Source organism: Patagioenas fasciata, chromosome 3 (genome assembly GCF_037038585.1).
Source record: "Patagioenas fasciata isolate bPatFas1 chromosome 3, bPatFas1.hap1, whole genome shotgun sequence".
In the NCBI taxonomy this organism is placed as follows: domain Eukaryota; kingdom Metazoa; phylum Chordata; class Aves; order Columbiformes; family Columbidae; genus Patagioenas; species Patagioenas fasciata.
The window spans coordinates 1,768,039-1,787,612 of NC_092522.1; the positions used below are offsets into that span (position 1 = coordinate 1,768,039).

The window sequence follows — 19,574 nt, forward strand, 5'->3', positions numbered from 1 at the left end:
GGGGATGCGATTTTTCAGCCTCAGGTTAGTGAAGGCACGTTCTGCCGCTCGAGCAGCGCGCACGGGTAGCGCTGGAGGAGTTAATTACCCATAACGACGGCGAGAAAGGACTCATTGGGAAGAAAACCAGATGATGGCCACACAGTGAGCTCGACCAGCAAATGCTTCCTCGGATCCTCGGCGCTGGGAGTTGATGGGGCGTTTCATCCTGTGGCCCAAAAACCAGTCGTCCCCTTCTGGGCTGCCTGCAAAGGGGACACATCGGTAACAAGTTGCACCTTCCCGGGGGATCGCGTCTACTGGGATGGAGTTACTTTAAAACTACCTGGATAACCCATCTTCAAAAATATTCTAAAATGGCCACGTTTAAAATTCTAAGTCAAACTTACCATGTACGACAAACCAACCAAAAGCAATAATTATGGAATTACAGGGTCACATTTTAATTCCTGAATTTTACAGTTCAGCATTAATATCACCACATGTATACAAATGGTGTAAAACAAGTACAGTGGTATTTTTAATACAAAATAAACTTCTATTTTATGGAAAAAACTATACTTCATATCTACACAGACAGCCCATCTTTTTCCAAACAATAGCTAAAATTAAAATTAACTACAAAAGTCTCCAAAACAGAGAAACTGCTTCAGTTTAAACTATTCCAGGAGAAATGGACCCATAACACATATTACGAGAGTGATCGATGTGGTGGATCGCAGCTGGTTCCGGATTTTAACGTTTCTGACGCGTTCGTTTGTTGTCGGGAAATCTCCTCGCGCTTCATCATGATCTCAGATCATATGGGCAAGCTCACATCAAAATATTTACAGTTCACTCGCTGCTCTTGAAAACAAAACCTGGACTGTTGGCCTCGTTTCACTCACCTATTTCTGCCGCAGTTTGCTCACCTACTACGTGGAATGTGCTTTTATTTTTAAAAAGAAAGCGGCTTTCATGCTGCTTGTTGCTTCCGCCCCAAAGAGCGTGTTCTGTTAGAGACAATTCCATCTTGGTCCAAAGTGACTTTGGTGTTAAAACGTCGCTGAATTCATCGCCCTGAACGACGCATTAGTGTTTCCTGTCGCCACCTCAACTACGCGATGGAAACGCGGGCAGGAAAGCGCTTTCCTGCTCCGAGCAGACCCAGCTCGCCCAACACCCAGAAACCCACCGAAATTCGCTTTTCCCCCAGCATGAAGCCCGCGGGCGCTCGGGTGGGCTGGGCACAGCTCCGCTCACACCGGCGGCTGCGGGAGAGCTTTCGGAAGCGATCGTTCCTCGGGGTGGATACTACCGGGTGTCTCATTAAAAAATAAGCAAAACCATCCATTTTGAATCCAGCTTCCATTTTCTCCTCTTGAAAAATAACAAATTGAAACGGAACGGTTTTAAAACGACTCGACATGCACCGTAACTGCAGCGTCCCTCCCTCCAACAATGAGAAAAGCGATTTTGTTGGTAATAATGGTCCCAAAATCTGGATTGTTCTTATGCAAACAGAGTTAGTTTTCCCTTAAAATTGTTTTAAAAGAGGCATCGCTAAAAGAACACAACTGACAGCACCATTACAAAATTAAGATTACTGGGTTCAAAATTTAAGCTTTTTTCCTAGTCCTGTTAAACACCGGGGAAACCCTGCAATATTTTTGAAGAAGCGTTTACCATTCCTCGCCCTCCCGCCCTCCCGCCACCTGAGACTTTCCGTGCTGAGAAGCATCATCCAGGTCCTGTGAATACTAACCCACTTTTTTTTGTGTTTTTTTGGCAGCCCGAACGGCAGCCTCTTATTTACTAGAAAGATCTTCAGTTCCTTGGAAGCTTCGTGTTTACAGAACTAACCCTTTCTAGCTCATACACTGAGTTTCCTTTGCTACTCCTTGTATTATCTTACATACTCATGGGAGAAAGCTTTCTGCATCAGGTTCTTTTTAGCTCTTAAAACAGTTGCAGCATTTGAAACCCCATAATAAAAGTTTTTATTCCAAAGTTTTGGTTTCATTTAGGAACCCAGACGAGGTCTTTTCCGTGGAGACGTCTCCTCCTCTTCATCCTCATCTTCATCGTCAGGATAATCCACTAGGCCAACGAGACTTCCCTGCCAATTATAAAACAAAACAAAAAATGAAGGAATAAAACCTCGCATCGAAGAAACTACCCCGGAATGTGCGATGCCAGCACGCAACCCCCCGCACCCTGTCGGGACACACCGGCCTGCAGGAGCTCTCTTTTTCATTCAAAGACCCATTTGCCTTGAGAATGTTTTTGATTCAAGTCCTGGAACCTCCTCTCTCCTCTGGATCTGGCCTCAGAATTATTACTTACTGTATTTCACCTGCCTAAAAGCACTTATGTCATTCAGAACAAACCAATCTCGTGTGTATCACACACAGCAGCACTGGACAGTTCAAGCTGAGGTGGAAGACATGAGATTAAACTGTGCCCAGCAGATCAGCAACTGCCTCGAGTCCCACCTAAGACCTCCTGAAACCTTCCCCCAAGCTAGGCAGGGTTTAGCTAGACAGGGTTTGGATGAACAGACAGGTGAACAAGGGCTCTGCCTGGAGACCAACGCTGACCCGCCACCCAGCACCGCTCGAGTCTGGTTATGCCGCGGGACAGGTCCTGCCCGGCGCTCCCACCTTGGCGGCCGTCACCGCGCTGCTCAGCGTCGCCGTCTTGGACGAGGAGCCGTTGGAGCCTGCAGGCGATGTCTGAGCGGCCACGGATTTACCGTTCGCACCGTTTGCACCGTTGGCTGCGCCGGCTGAGTGGGAAAAAGTGAATTTGAATCCCCCAGCTGAAGTCCTTTTTGGAAGGTTCTCTTTGTCTTCACTCTCCTTAGCTGAGGGACAAACATTTTCATACTTAAGTATCAGCTGTATAGCATGGAGTACAATCCACATCACAGCATCATTCCTGTGCAAAAGCCACTGCTTTCGTTTTAAATTCAGTTTAAATCAGCAGCTCACCCAACCTCACGCAAACGCGCCAGCGTTCACTGAGTGGCGCAGACGCTGTGGACGCGGCAATGCTGCTCGCTCAGCGCACACAAGCACATCAATCCTTGCTTCTGAATGTCATTTAAGCAATTTAACTCATTATTTTAATCCTAAACTAGTTTGCAAAGACGTGCTAGTAATTAATTACTTGATTTCATGGAACACCCCAACTCCTGCTTATGATCCAGAGCACATGCTACTCTTTACATGCGACTCCACGTATTGACGCCGAGCACTTCCAGCGCTGACAACCTGAAACTGAGTTCATACCTTTTTTAGTTTCCATAAATTTTTCATAGCTATCTGGAAAATCATCCTCCTGTTTCGACTTCTCAACGGGAGGCACAACAGCTTCACCTTCCTCCTCTTCGTCTTCGTTGAACCACATTTCCTCATCCTCCTCTAAGGCTCTCGCGTCCCTGCGGAATCGATTGCTGCGCAGGATGGATGGAACGCTGCAAGAGACAGAACACAGCCGGCGTCACAAATGGCTCCAAGTGCATTCAGTGCGGCTGAGAATTCAATATCCTGACAAATACAAGCTGTCCTACACCAGGGCACAAGGAAAGCCAGACAGGGATTGCTCTAACTGAACAAGTTTTCATCAAGACTGAATAAACCCCAACAATCCCAGCCCTCTGCTTTTAGTCCCCTCTAGGAAAGAAAAAACAACAGACTACATCATGGCGTTCAATAAAAGTCTCAGAATATATAAACCAGGTCGTACCTGCTCAGTTTCTGGGTTTGTCGGTCTTTTTCTTGCTCATATTTTGTCTTCAGTCCCTTGAATGTCTGAACATATTCGATAGATTCAAGTGCATTATAAAAGTTTTCAACTATATGTGCAATAAGGGACTTAATATCTTCCTGCACGAGAACAAAACAGTATTTCAGTCTCAAATATTAACATGCAGAAGTTCAGAAAGCTTTAGAGATTAGGATTAAAATGAGCTGATTGGCCAGAGTCAAAATGATTGTAAAGAACAAATGCGAAGCCATCTGATTTTTCTTTAATAAAAAAGCTGAAACCTAGAAATTAAATTTCCCACATAAATGGACAATAGATGTAGTACTGTCCCAATTAATAGTTTGTGATGGTTTGATGAAGCCAGGATGCTTTCTGGCTGGAATGAAGCCTTCGAGACACAGCAGAAAAGCTGCCAGTTCAAAGCTGACACTAAAAAAGCACCTGAGTGGGACTTTAGAGGACACTGATCATTCAAATTCACACTCAGGTCAGTCTCATTTAGACTGAATAAAACCCAGATTTACTCACATGGAACATATTTCACTTAATTCCTCCCTTCAAAGTTGGTCCAGCAACAATACATTCAACCACTGAGAACAAGCTCATCTACAGGACACTGACCCAGACTTCTTTTGAGCTTGTGATTTTATCAGTAACAGACTATTTCCCATGAAATATTGACGTTCTGTACTTCTACCCGAGATGCCGCACGCGGCTGAACTTACCACCCGGATGAACTCAAAGAGCTCGATCACCGCAGAGTTGAGCAGGTTGTACCTCGTGCCGTTATCCAACAGGGCATTTATAACAGGCTCAAACAGGTTTCCCTTGGTGATATAACGGTTATAAAATTCATCTTTTAGGCCAATTATCCTCCTCATAAAGCGAAGAGCACCTATAAAGAAATTAAGGAATTTAATAGCTACACGCCAGGGCTCCAATCTGCTTTGCTTGGAAAGAACTGAAAACACCCGGTGTTACTGGGAGGAAGATGCATCCCCAACCCAAGAGCACTAAAAAGCACTTTCTGAAAGTTCAAGATGACACATTTGCTGCCAGGTAACCCTTCCTTCCTTCTCTGGCTTCCCTGCGCACCACGATGCGATCACGTCCGTTAATTTTGTCTTGAAATACAGACACAGTGAACATGAGCACACGTGAAGCTGAATTATCAGCTCCCTCCTGCGTGCGCCTCCCAGAACCAGCCCCAATTCTTTAAACACCCCAGGTCGCAAAATTTCCTGAGTATTTCTATGGAGAGGCTGATCACAAATGAGCCTTATTGTCAGGAAGACCCGAAAGCATCACTGTGGCCTTCAAAACATACGATTCTCCTCCCACCACAGACAGACATCTACCTTTTTCAATATTACTAAATAGCCAGTCAGCAATAAATTGGAAATGAACAGAGATGCTGAATTGGAGTAGGCTCTAGTAGTCGGACACATTGCACACACTGAAGAAGGAAATCACAGCAGGTCACACTCACACAAGGCCAGAAAAGTGTGTTTGGAATTCATCAAGACCAGGACTCTTCTCAGCAAATCTTTGTTCATAATGTAATTCTTGATGTGATACGTGTGGTGTTCCACGCAAAAAGTGAGCAGCTCCAAAATTAAGGCTAGTAGTTGTGCCGTTTGATAATTATCTACAAGAACAATTAATGGGTTTAAGTTACAAACAAACCCCACCGTATGCAGCCTACAAGACAAGTTTCAAAACTCAAGGTCAATTAAAACTTACCAGGACAAATCGTATTACTCTTAGTGGACCCAACTACTGCATCTGATAAACAGAAAACAGAAACAAAAATCAGAAAAAGGTTTTTCAAAGCACTGTAAATATTTAGAAGATGGGGATAAACAATCCGTTCTACCAGCTGTTCAAACTTTGCATCTAATCCAAAGTTTGCGTAAGCTGTAGGGCCACAAACAGGCAGCGGGAACGTGCGCCAGACCAGACCGCTCTGTTCAGTTTACAGAACAAGCTTTCCAATTCAACTCGGTGAAAATACACAATCTGATAATTAGGAACTTCACTCCTCTCTAGACTAAAGGCAAGGGCCTATTCCAATCACCCAGGCACAGCCTGGAACCGCTGACTGCAGCATTTCCACAAGCTTTCAAAAAGAAGGACCTGCGAACCAAAGACACACTCTGCTTTACAGCAAATAGTCCTGAAAACTGCACTAGTAAAACTGGCATAAAATTAACCTTACACATCAAGGAGATGCGCATTTGCTCCACAGGCTTATCGCTGTTACCAAAACATTGAATGAAAATGTTAGGAAAACATTACAAGTCTTAAAGGGGGGGGAAATGAAAATGAATATTACCTTTTTCACATTTATCCTCCGCTGTATTAGCCAGAAGCGGTGCAGTAAGAACGTGCATACAATGGTTGTAGAAGAAATTGAGAAATTCGCTTTTTTCCGTTTTCTAAAACAAAGACAACTTTATTAAATACTCGCATTTGTGTCCTTCTTTTTAAATGAGAAAGAGCAGCAGCATCAAAGCCAGCCTACAAATAATTCTGTCAACACCCTCAGGTCTGCCTGTATCCTTCTGGTTGGTCCTGCACCTTCATCTTCACTCAAATAAGATGTGTCTTTTGATTTTGGGAAAAGATCTGAGAGCCACGAAACCAACGTACCCATCACCAACCCCCCCCAATGCAAATACACAATTTAATTGAAGCACAGGGCTGCTGAGTTTAATAAACACTTGCACAATACCACCGCCCCACATTTTCTTACCAAAAGTTAACAGAAATGTTAGCTTATTTTTCAGCTTGTTTAAATTCAGTATCAGACTATATATAACACTCTCAAAAAAGAATAAACATGTATTTTTTTAATCCTCCAGCCACAGTAGCAGCACTAAATGTGAGGCTTTTAATTGTGCTGAGCCGGGAAAGCGTCTTTCCCCCTTGGCGTGTTCTTACATTAGCCGTGGCCAACATGTTCTCGGGGTCGATGAGGGTTCGCAGGAGCCCCATGAGCTGCACAGCGCCCCCCAGCTCCGGGTCGGTGTCGCAGATCATCTGCTCGATGACCACGTTGATGAGGAGGATATCCTGCAAAACACAGCCCAGGGAAGCACAGAACAGTCAGTTTCAACAGCGGGATGATGTTCCCAGTAAAACTAAACGCAACTCTTGATGTTCCAGACGCTGGAGTTTGCCAAGGACAACGCTCCTTCACCCGACATCCCCACTGGGCAGAGCTCACATCTCACACCCACTTCTTCCCATGGTTCTACTATCTACACTTTTAGGCTGTTCTCCAAATGCTGGAGAGGTTTGTTCTGCTGGTTTTTCCCCCATTTGCTCTACAATGAGCATATTCGACAACTCCAAAGCACTTTTACTCACATCATCGCTCTGCTGGGCCTCTTGCATTACAAATTCTCGGACCATGGATGGACTAAATTCTACTAGATAAGAAAATATATCTGTAGCAGCGGATCTAACTTGCAGATCATCCATTCCCTAATAAAAAAAAGAGGTCAATTTATTAGAGTGGTTCAAGTTTTGCATTATTATCAAGTAAAGCTGCAAAGAACAGGGAGTTAAAAGTTCTAAAAGTTTCTATGAGAGATGCAGTAACATGGTTACAGGAAATAAATAAAACAGAGCAAAATCTTTTCCCCGGTATTGCCCTCCTTCAAAAAGAATGCAAGGATTTCTGTGAAATTGATAGCCTTATTTAGGCAGAAAACATATATATGGTGTTACTTGCCACAGTATTTAAGACACAAGTATTCTGTACCTGCTATCCAGAGCTTACTGGTTTTGTACAAAAGGATCAACCACACAATTCAATCTGTACAAAAGTTTCTGTATTCACTTCCAGGCAACAAGAATTAGCAGTTTTCCTTAAGGTATGTGATTTTCTCTGGTAACTGTACGATTTCTAAGCCTAAAATATTAACGTAACGTCAAGTATCTAGACTAGTCTAGTCCCAGAAAAGAATAATGAGATTAGAGTTCATCTCATCACTAAGCATCTCCATGACTTTAATGTTTCCATAACAGTCAATGCCCTTCGGTAACTTCACAGGTTGTTACTCTAGAATATATAACTCCTTGAATTTATGGTTTCTGGGTAATGCCAGCACTGACATGAATCGCAGTGGTCAGGCAGCGACTGCTGCTTCAAGCAGAGGAGTGAAAACTGTTCTGTGTTCACACTGCTGATCAGGATGGATTAATCTGCTTTATAGCTCTGAAAAGACAGGATTAAACGATCTTTCGGATAGCAACAAGCTCACAGTTCAAGATTAGCTAAAAATACTTCTCTGGCAGGGTCCCAACAAAACAAGATATAGATTCTTTTTTAATGTGGCAGCTTGATTTTTTAATTTTGACACTACGTTGTCCAAAGGACTGTGTTCACCAGAGACTTCCCCATCCTGCAAGGCAGAAATAACAACAGCCCTGAGGTCAGGCTGCTTCTGAAAACTGGACACCTTTGGGATCCTGAACGGTCAATAAACCTCACCTTCAGCAGAGCAAACTGCCCAGTCAAACCCACACAAAGGTCCTTAGCGCATCAGGAAAAATGGCTCGATGGCTGCGAGGTTTGCTGCTTTTATTAAAATCAACTCCAAGGTGTCACTTACCATTACAATTTCAAGGGCTGGAAGAATTCCCAACTTTGCCAAAGTTTTGAAAAACGCATCTCTGTTCTGAGGTTGTAACGTCTGAGAAAACGCGCAGAACTCCTTGAAAAAGTTAACCTAGCGCATAGGAAAAAATAACTTCAGGTGGAGTTGATGCATGTTTGTATATTAAGGGATTACTGGTAATCCTCAATCATAGGACTTGAGAGATATTTTTGAATGAGTGAAGTACAGCGACAAAAGCAGTGTTTGTATGACAAATGTCGGTGACAGGGTATGTTGAGTATCTGGAGGAAGGCACGACTTTAAGTTTAGAATGTCAGCTTAGTGCTGGTACGTCCTAGAACAAATAAATCAGAACGTACTCTGCAATAAATGCAGACTGAGCTACACTGGAAATGATCCCTGGGTTACAGAAACTGCAGAACTGGCACAACAGCTTCAATATTTCTACTTAATCTCCACAGTTCACAGCATTCAAAGAACCCCCCAAACCACTCACCAGTTCACATCGTTTGTCATCATCTGTAGCTTCATCTGTTAATTGTGCAAAAACTTCAGACAAAAATTTCTCGTCTTCCTGCGTAACACATAAGAAGAACACGACTTAACACAGATGCATCTCCAAAGTTAAAGCACCGACCTTTACGGGCTCCCACACTATAAAAAGTCAAACTTAATGTAAGCTTAACTACAGTGTTTAATTACTTGCTCACCCATTAGAAAAAACAAAACCAAGAAACAAAACGTGCATTAGTAGATACCACGAGATACTTATTTTTAAGTATATAGAGGACAACATTTCACTTTTCATTAAGCATTTCAGTTACACCATCACTTAATACTCAAGAGATACAAGAAAACCAGCGTGACCATCATCATTTCTCAGCTGTTTGGCACCTCCTGCCCTCTCTGTACATTGGTTTCTCTGCTCTCCACGTGGAGAAGTGTTGGCGTTCTCCCGAATCAAATGTGTCTGTTACCTTTTAAATACAACACAAATCCTAAAGCAAATAGTCATATTACGCTACAGCATTACAGAATTACGCATCACTGTACTGATCCAGCTCAGTTTACTTACACATTGAACAAACGTGAACATAATAGCAACATTCCAATAAACGTATATCAACATTACACTGCACAAGGTGGAAGGTGCTCAGTTCTCTATGTCTCTATGTGCTGGCACTAAAATCTACACGCTTTATTAGACTAACATAATATGGAAATTTTACAGCTACAGGAATGCCAGCCAAAGGCTCACATCATTTTTTTTCCCCCTAAAAATTTTAAGATGTGGGGAAAATAAACGCTTTACAAGCAAGCGATACCTGGAATCACCAGCAGCGCAAAACACACAGACTTAGCAGTTTATTCCAAGCTTTGCTGGTTCTAGCAGCTTAATTAAGCCTGTTAAAAATAAAATAACCATACCACAGGTACTAACAGCAAGGTTAGAAGATCCCCGGTGCAGCACACTGGCAGCAGAGATCTCCTGCGTGCACAGGGCTGACGTCCGAAAGCAGAGGACGGATGTGTGTTTGTTTGCCACGCTTACTCTGTGTCCCACGCCGCTGCTCTCAGCGCCAGCAGCCCCGGGATCCACCGCACACAGAAAGGAGCTTTACTGCCACAAACAATCTGTTACTGCTCTAAACCGCACTCTCCCGGGGAGCTTTGCCAGTGTTATTTAGGGTAACGAGACTCCCAATGCGTCCACCAAACGCAGAGGAGCTTTAGAGTTCTTGGGCCACAACAAAAAGCTGATTTACGCACCCAGGAACTGCGACAACAGCCCTGAACTCCAGGTCCGCACTACCGTGTAATTTGCCTACAAGAACATCTCTCCTCCTTCTTAGTTTGTCAAGGCAGCTCAAATGAGGTACGGCACCGACAACTTGTAAATCAACGCGCATGTCTCGATCGCGGTGTTTAAAAGAGAGAGGCAAACCTGCTCTACTACAGCAAAGACGGCAGTGACAGAGAGCAGCAAAGAACTGCCAGAGGACTTCAGAGCTTTCTTCGGCGAGTACTGGAGGTAACAAGAACTCAGTTTTCTAAGGCACAATTAAACATTCAGTGCAGTAAAACTTACACGAAAAATGAAGAAGTTCATCCAGTTAAAAACTCTAAATGGAAGCAGGACTGTGGCCTGAATTTGGTTTTAGAAAAGTAATATTTGCAAAAGAACAAAAAGGGCAAGATTTATTCACATACAAAGCCATCAATTTTGCCAGTGGGATTTACTTTTTAGTTTCTTTCTGCTATTTAGCCAAGTAGAAAGAAGCCCAAAAGCTTATTCAAGCAATTCTGTAGTTTTGATGTTGTTCCAGCTCTCTATTGCGTGCTACAGAAATGTTCTTTATGGTAACATCCCTTCTGCAGCGCCGCTCTCCTTCCACTTCACCGCTCTCTCCTTCTCCTCGAGATCCCGCACTCACAACAAAACCAACAGCTTTGTCACGTCCTATTCTACACCAGCGTGCGGATCAGAAACAGAATAAACACATTTTGCTACATCAGTCCGCACAAAAAATATGAACTGAAAATACCCCAAACACCATGAAGTTCACCCACAACTCTTCATGAAGCTCCTTCCACGCTCCAGTTTGGTTGTCACACCCAACTCCATTTTTAAGCCTGCTTCTGGCTACCAAGTATTCAGTACATTTTTTGACATAGTAACATGTTGGTTATTCATTATTATTTTTGGATATCAGTATGAAGGAAGAAAAATTACTTCATACCACAACATGAACATTTGAAATTAGTACCAGAAAGTAACAGTAGCATCGCAGGAATGGTTCTGAACACGCTCTTTGGAACTACAGACTCAGAATTTGTTTTAAAGATGTCACAAATGGCCCTGACATGTAATACAAAAAGTTGCTTATTCCCTAAATATCTATTCAAAACCAGCTCAAAATGTGTATGTTGCTTGTGAATCACGGAGAACCTCTAACTGTTTACAACCTGTTAGAAATATATTAATATATGCACCTGAAATCTAGGACATTTAAAATAAAACCCAAAAGGTATCAGAAACAAGGGGAAGCACACAAAACATGATGCAAATGAAAGCACAAACCATTAACTTACAACGTGTTAAAGAGCTGTAATCGATTTCAAAGCTACAGCTAGAGGTATCTATACATAATCTATCCACACCATATGAAAAACCACTTACCTGCAACATACTGACAATCTCAACTTTGTTGAAGAAAATAAAGGAAGTGAGGGTAGAAAGAAAGTTCTCTTCAAAAACAGACGGTGTCGGCAAGATGATGTCCTGAATATACTGTACCCTGTAAGTCTGGTGGATTTTTTGCCTGAGTTCAGAGTCTGTTATAGGAATAACCTCCTTAAATTTTGCCGTTTTGGTCAAGAACTCCCTGTGCCGTTTTGGCTGAGCCAAAGAAGGATCGTACTCAAGGCATCCAACAACATCCATAATACACTCATCGGAAAACATCACCTCAAACAGAGTCGCTTTGTTGAGGAACAAAATCCCTCTAATAATTTCATACAAATGATGTAAGCCTTCGGTGTTCTCTAAATTCTCACAGACTTGGAAAAGCTGCAGGAGTTTTTTAATGTAGCCTTCATTCTCCAAGGCCAGCGCGAGCTTTTCTCTGCGGATGGGCGAGGAGAGAACGGAGGTAACTAGGTCGGCAATCTCTTCAAGTTTGTTGAGTTCACAAGTGGGGAGGTCGATCAAAGGACTCGTTTCAGGCATTTCTTCTACATGTTCCTCTTCTGACTCAATGAGGTCCTGCGTGACTTCCACCGAGGGATCCTTACCTTGAACCTAGAAGAGAGTGCACACAATTACCATCCCATCCCAAAACGCACAGAAAAATAAGTCAATGAGTGAAATAACAAGTGCATGAGCACTTCTGCACCTCGAGTGGCCTGGAAAAAGTCCAGCTGTGCAGAGGAGCAAGTTTGCTGCCTCTACATTCTGCAGTCGCTACCATTATCCTCATCAGTACATGTGTCAAAAAATCTAATCAAACCAAACCCCTGCGGAGTCAAGAAGCCCGAAAAGCACCTTGAAGACAGGCACAAAATATAAAAAGAAAAGAAGGGCCTAACAAAACTCCTTTTGGTGTCTCAAACAGAAGGGTATGAAGCCTTGAACTCATAGTAAGAGCCCACAGCGATACCAACATTAAGTGAAATGTATAAGATACCAAGAACAAAGGCAGGAAACCATCACGAACGCCAAAACTGAACGCAAGGGAAGCGCTTGTGCCCCACTCTGCGCTTTAATTCCACTTTGTCTGCCCCTCTACCTCCTTCCCCCATCCTGCTCATCAATCTCCTGCTTTTCTTTGCCCCACTGAGCCAGTTCTAGAACCCACAACCTCCTGTTGTGAACTCCCTCATAAAGAATGATGAGTCTGAGTTTCTTGGGGACGTGGTTTAGTGACACCGAGAGGTGAACGGTTGGACTCGATCATCTTGTGGGTCTTTGCCAACCCAAATGATTCTATGACAAAGCGGGACGAGTTCTGGAGTCTGATGAAAGAGCCCAAGACCCATGGTTTACACCGGTCACACGAAGACCACCCATCGCCTCAGCCCCTATTAAAAACCAATTTAAACCCTGGACTATCTATCAGACAAATATACTTCCGGTTACTGGGATCGGTTCCTGACAACAACAGGACTTCAGACCTGGCTGAGCAGACATTATACCCCCAAACATGTAAAGATTAAGAATGTATTTAAATTGCTTAGTTTTTTTCAAAGGAAGCTGCTGGGAAACCCAAGTTGTATGTTTCTTCAGTTATCAGCTTTACAGTGCATCATTTCAAAATCTGAGGTTCTGATAAATTCCAACAGGAATGCCCAGGTTTCTTAAATACACACAGGTGCTACACTTCACTGATGTGCTACTTCCAAAGCTGAAAATGTAAAATCTAAACTGTTCCGTAATAAAACAATGAAGATTGAAATATCCTTATGACACAGACAGGCAACAAGACTTAGGTCTTGATAAAAAAATATGATTGTTCAAAAGCGTGAAATTCAATTATGAAAACAACAACTCGTGTTCTAAACAGTGGCAACTTCAGACCTTGCACAGAAAAGCCCCAGGAAATGATGGCGAATATGTGCTTAATTTATAAGTAGGTTTAAAAATTACAGCACAAATACATGAAGTCCCACGAGACAATAAAACACCTGGAAGAAACAGAACATTTCAAGTTGACTGTACCTGGCAGATTTTTTCCCAAATTTCATCACAGCCGGCTTTTTCTTGAAAACTCAGTGCTAAATCATAGTTTTCTGCTTCTGACCAAACAATCAGGGTGTCCTGTTTAAGACAAAAAAGCCACTGTTTCTGAAAGAGGTCTCCAGTGCATATTAATCTCTATTGCATTAAATGCTATATCTAAAGAAAAAATAATCATAATTAACTTACCCTTCTTGAAAAAGAATATAAGCCACTGAAATATTACATCAGCTGTTCTGCCACAAGGGACATCGCCTTTCTTTTTTGCTGTTTCATGACTACCTTACATACTATATATTTAAATATACTTTTTTTCATATCCCAAACACTTATAGCAGCATTTCTGTAACACACTTTGGAGCCAACAGCCTTGAAAAGGGAATGCACACATTGTAATTAAGAAAGCCTGCAATATAACAATTTAAGTATTTTCCTAATTAATAAAGTAGAAACAAAAAACCCAAGATTACAGTTTCCTCCTCAGAAAGGATTTAACACAGCCTTAGCAATGTGAGAAATAATGTTTAACTAATTGTAAAATATTATTTTCTGAATCAAAATACATACAGCCTGAATAATAGAAAACTCTTAAGTTCTCACTAAAGTTGCAAACACTTTGACAACAAGTAAGTTGTTTTTTTCCTGTTACTACTGTCTCTTCTCAATTCAATCTGTGCAGTTGCACAATTTATCTGAAGATTGGTTGCAATCTTGGAATAGACTAAAAAGGCTTTTTAATGAGGTTTTATTAGGACACTTGCTTAATGGTCAACAAGGTAAGTTACTTCCTGCATTTACTGCAGGGCTTATCAAGGCTTGGAAGCCTTAACCTTATGCATCACTTTTAGTGCAAACAAAATACTCCAAGCGATACCTTTAAGCTTAGCAACCAGACCCAAACAAACACACACACTTGAGGGAACTTCAAGAGTTTTATCTCTGCATTTTTTTTCTTAACAGCAACAAAACCAGTTTAGCATGACATGTTTTTCTTACATCAACATTGTTGATAAATGCCTACTGATAGGTCAGCTTCCTTCTCCCAAAACATGATCAGAGGCCACACAAACAGCAAGAGCATTCGCCACTTCAGAGTGAGCACTTCAACTGGACTTGTACAACATACCAGGTATTTCAGTTAATCGGTTCCTATATCTAAGGTGAACATCCCGCAGCGGTGAAGAGGGCAGCAGCCCTGGGGAACCGCTCGGGCTGGCTCTAACAGCACCCTGCAAACCCGGGAAATCCTGCCCTCAAGTAACGTGGCTTTTGCCTCAAGCAACTCTGCGCAAAAGGAGTGACGGCAACTCTGCGCAAAAGACAGTTTGCGGATCTGAAAATGGACAGAGCACCTAAAGGAGAGTTACCATCAGAAGGCTGAGTGCACAGCAAGGATCGCTGCAGCAGTTTCAAGTCTTACAGCCACACAACCAAAAATTTCTGCTGAGGAGGTGGAGAAACAAAGCACACGACTGGATCCACGTGATTTCTCACCGAGGACACGCTCTTCTGCCAGCTTTGCCAGGGAACAATAACCTCAAGCAGAGGGTGGAACACCAAACGGGTGTGGTAACAACTGTGCAAACTGCTCCAGAGCACACGCCAGCCTGCCCTTTGGGGAGCCTGCCCTTCGGCCAACACACTGTCCGCCGGAGGTGGGGAGCTCTCAAAGCCTCTGCCCTAAAACCCAAGGGACCTACACTCTCCAGGTTCTCAATTAGAGAGACTTTCATGTTTCATGCTAAGCAGCCCGGCACCCATGTCCAATCCAAGCCCTACTTCTGTTGAGAAAGGGGTCAGGATTATAGTACTCCCAACACCTTGACAAAATCAAATCCTGCACAAACGCCAGTGACCACCAACACGACTCAAGAAGGCAGATCTCAGGCCTGCCCTGTTTATAGCACTACAGTTCTAGCACTATTTAGCACAAACAGTATAGCACTGGGAGTCACAGACTGACACATATCAACTGCAACGCAGTTGCTTTTTTTTTTTCTGCACAATGTTGTTATGCAAATGACAATTCAAGCGACAACCTGTAAGTCCAAGCAAGTGATTTACATGAAGACAGATGCGTAGGCAGGGCATGTTTCCTTCCCATCAAGCTGCACCATCTCACAGCTTTCCCCAAACCCAAGATGATCGGCACCTTAATGAAAATCTGCAATTAAACGCTTCCATTCACCTACAATCACCTGCCAGAGTCTTCTGCCCCTGTATATAACAGACTCCAACATCCAAGTAGGCACACTAAGGAAAGACCATCTTGTTTCACCGCTGGTTCCTGAAGCATTTGCCCAAATCCCTCCACCATTTTTAAACAGTATCTGCTCCTGTAACTTTCAGGTTTGAATGTTACAATCTTTAAGAGCTGAGACTAAAACCTCATCACCTGAGAAAAGGACAGGAATGCTACATTAAGGTTTGCTTTTTGCTACTCTGCTAAGAAGGAAACAGGTAAAACTTGAGGGCAAAGCTCCGTAACTAAAAGCTATATGATTTCAGGGCTTAGATAAACCTAGAACCTACATGTGGATATCAGCAATCATTACTCCTCTACAAAAAAAAATAACCAAACCAAACCCAAACTTCTTCAAAAGAGTGAACAGTGAAGCAAACCTTTCAGTCACAAAGACATAACAGCATTAGAATCAGTAACAAAAGTCAACCAAAATAAACCTCAGCCCGAGTTTGTCAAAACTACAACCTACAAAGACTTCCACAAGAAAAATGGCAACAAAAGCTACTGAAGTCACTACCAATTAAGTTTTCAGCTAATCAGTTGTCTGAAGTTTCAGAAAACAGGCTGCAAAAGGAAGTGATTTAAAGCTCTGCAGCAACACAATCTGCGTTTGTAGCTCGTTCTGCATTGGTTTCCTCTGCTGAACAGGAAGCGGTTCCAGGCTCTTCACTTCACACCCCTGCAGAGCTCCATAAAAACCGCCCTTCCTCCTCAGCGCGGCTGCCCGAGGAAACGTGCGACCCTCATCCACCTAATCCCACCGGTATCTAAACCACGGAAAACAGAGGCTTTGGAAAAGCTGGGCCCAAGCTCTGACTCGCTCCTAAGCCAACGTCAGCCAAGCTCACATAGTGTCTCTCCTCAAACGGTCAGAACTTGTCACCTTTCCAGTTGAAAAAAAATCCAAACCACACAAAATCCTTAAAGATTTGCCTCTTCATGATTTAGGAAGCACAAAACTACTGGTTTTTAGTAGCGAAACACTTCTGGATACCATAATAATGGAAAACAGCATAAAACATGGAATGAAAGGAACAGAGAATCTACTATAGAACAAAGGAACAGAAAAAGAACCCTCAACCAAACAGTAATAACCACAAGAACAATGTAAGCAGACACACTAAAAATTAATGCAGAAAAAGGACAAAGCAATAAAAGCAGAGTAGATTTAGCAAGCTATTTTTTTAAGTGGATTAAATGAAAATGGGCTATTAACACAGCTCCCCAGGAAAGGCACTCCTGCAAGTCGGTCTCACCACACCACTCGCTTTACTTAGGACAACACAAGTGTTCAAGGTTTAAAACAAAAACTAAACAGCAACAATGAAAGAAGTCCCACAACAAAACTCATTCCTCCCTGTTATTTCCAGAAAGAGAACTTGCAAAGTAAATACAACAGAGCTGGCCAAATTTTTGCCCTCCTAATGCAGGAATTGTTTCATACAGCCTGGGATGAGTGACAAAAGTTACACATATGTGTTTCTAACTATTTCTTCTGTAATGAGTTCAACATTTGTTCAAATTGCACAGACTCTCTTCAAACCCTAAAATCCCAAAGGGTTTTATAGGAGACACCCATTTTAATTTCTAGAATGTGAAGTGCTATAGTCTCTATGGGCTTCTAAGTAAGTTTTTCACCTCTGAAAACCACCACTGACAATTCCACATCACACTGCTTCACTTTGCTCCTGAAAATCACAATTAGCTTGAGCATAAAACAGTTCCTCTGCACCAGTAATTGGAATAAAAAAGCCGAGCAATAATACTTGCCTGCTGTTTTTGATACGCGGTATTTGGATTTATCTTCGATTCTAACAGTAGAGAACCTGGAAAAGGCATGAAGAGATATTTACTGACTTTAACAAAAGAAACATCGCCATGTATGTTGTAACAACCGCCCGCGTGTCGGCCAACATGTGCCCAACTTAATCCGTATCTTCCAGAAAGTCCAGGAAAACCATCACCTTTAAACACGATTTCCTAAAACAAGCCAGATAAGATGAAATTCAACACCAATATCCAGATCAAGACATATTTTTCTCTTCTAATTGAGACCAATCTCTATAGAGCTGCTCTTTTTCTACTGACACCCGGTGCGACAAGGAGCTCGTTTAAACGCCACGCAGCAAACCTACACAGATCTGCACCAGGTAACGCGCTGCCCGGCAGAAAACTGTATTTTTGTTCGCTGAAGCCACGTGGGCTGTTTGCTTTTATTTCCTTCAGCCGTCCTTCAGAAGTGAATCATCGAGATACTATAAACCCAGGGACTTTATCTTGTGTATGCAAGCAGTTTATGTATCCTGGCAACAGCTCCAGAGTAATTTATACCAGTCTTAGGTGGTTTATTTAGCACATTAGCACCTGTCGGCCGACAAAGTGGTGAGCCCGTACCCTCCCCCCTCCAAAAGAGACCCTTGAGGTGACTTTAAAGCGCAAAAAAACACGAGCAACATCACACAACTCAAATATAATCAGTGCATTCCTAGGGGAAACAAACAACTTTTTACAGTAGAAGGAAGGGGAGGAAAAGAGCGCTTCGAAAGCCAACAAAATTATTCTGAGAGCGAACAAGATGTCGCCACATGTAACAACTTCATCTCTGTTCAGTCAAAGGTGATGCAACCTGTTAGGGGCAACTCCAGAGCCAGGGTGGTGAATCCTGCTGCGGAGTGTGGGGGGAGGAAACCTGGGAACCACAAAAAGAGGCTGAAAACCCCAGTAATTTCCGAGGGCTTCCCTGATAAACACGGGGAGGGGAGAAGCCACCAGCAGCCCGGCCCGGGGGGTGGGGAGGAGGCCCAGGCCCGGGCCCGGTGCGGCGGGGAAGGGGACGAGGCCCAGGCCCATCCCGGGCGGCCTAGGCCTCCGCGCCGCCCCGGCCACGCTCTCACCGTCCGCCTCGGCGCGCACCAGCAGCGACATCCCCTTGAGCCGCTCCACGTAGGTGGAGGAGACGTGCCCGGTGCCCCTGTCGTCCCATTGCCGATCCTCGTTGAGGGTGTAGACCTTCACCCGCCGGCGGGTGTCCGACATGGTGCAGCCCCGGCCTCGGGCCTCCGCGCCGGGCCTAGGCCCGGGCCCGCTCCGCCTCCGGGCCGGCGATGGAGCGAGGGCGGAGCGGGGGAGCAGCGGGGCCGCTCAGGGGCAGCGCGGGGCCTTTGCCGCGCCGCTTTCCATGGCTCCCGGACGGCGAGAGGGGGACGCGGCGCCCCGGCTCGGGCCCTCGCTGCCTCCGCTCCGCCGCCTCAGCAGCTACCGCGGCGCCGCCGCCATCTTGTAACCCGAGTCGCGCCGCCTTTCTCTGCCTGCCGCGGGCACGGGCTCCCCGCGCAGGGGCTACGGCAGCCGGCAGCGGCCGCCCCGCCACCAGGGGCCGGCGGGCGGGGCCGGGCGGGGCGCAGCGGAGCGCAGGGGCCGCCCGGGCGGCGGCGGGGCCGGCGCTGCCGTGTCACAGCAGCCGTGCGCGCTCCTCAGCCTGCGAGCGCTCCCGCCTCGGCGCCGGGGGAACCACCAACCATCGCAACCCCTAAAACACCGTTTTTTGCCTTTTCAAAGCATCCCCCTGCGTGTAAAGGGCTCTGTGATAAATTGTAACACCGTTTGTAGCACGCAGAGTTGAACGGGGAGAAAAGGCTTGCCCTCGGCTCACAAAATAGCAACAAGGTTAATTCTAACCCTGTGACAGGGCGTGTATTGTGAATAAACGTGCACT

The 19,574-nt window shown here is 44.2% G+C and overlaps 1 protein-coding gene across 2 annotated transcripts; it reads right to left on the bottom strand.

The window, feature by feature from the left end:
- Positions 1-419: 419 nt before the first annotated feature.
- Positions 420-19,207, bottom strand: PPP4R3B (protein phosphatase 4 regulatory subunit 3B). Of its 2 annotated transcripts, none has more exons than XM_065833377.2 (16): positions 18,754-19,207; positions 17,630-17,685; positions 13,597-13,695; positions 11,560-12,180; positions 8,875-8,952; positions 8,373-8,489; positions 7,123-7,239; positions 6,694-6,825; positions 6,086-6,188; positions 5,494-5,535; positions 5,240-5,398; positions 4,476-4,645; positions 3,730-3,869; positions 3,273-3,457; positions 2,643-2,767; positions 420-2,098 (listed from the first exon to the last, which is right to left on the bottom strand). In XM_065833377.2, exons 1-16 carry the CDS (start codon positions 18,893-18,895, stop codon positions 2,003-2,005), a joined length of 2,382 nt encoding a protein of 793 aa, XP_065689449.1. In that variant the 5' UTR covers positions 18,896-19,207; the 3' UTR covers positions 420-2,002. The 2 variants fall into 2 exon arrangements, with proteins under 2 accessions (XP_065689449.1, XP_065689448.1); XM_065833376.2 differs by having other exon boundaries at positions 2,643-2,845; positions 18,754-19,205.
- Positions 19,208-19,574: the final 367 nt, after the last annotated feature.

Bases quoted from the DNA above. Each gene is read 5' to 3' on its own strand.
- PPP4R3B (XM_065833376.2), bottom strand. From the start codon at position 18,895: ATGTCGGACACCCGCCGGCGGGTGAAGGTCTACACCCTCAACGAGGAT. The intron at 8,490-8,874 runs GTGAGTGGTTTG...CCTATGCGCTAG, and splicing joins ATGACAAACGATGTGAACTG to GTTAACTTTTTCAAGGAGTT. The intron at 6,189-6,693 runs GTAAGAACACGC...TCTTTGTTTTAG, and splicing joins ACATGTTGGCCACGGCTAAT to AAAACGGAAAAAAGCGAATT.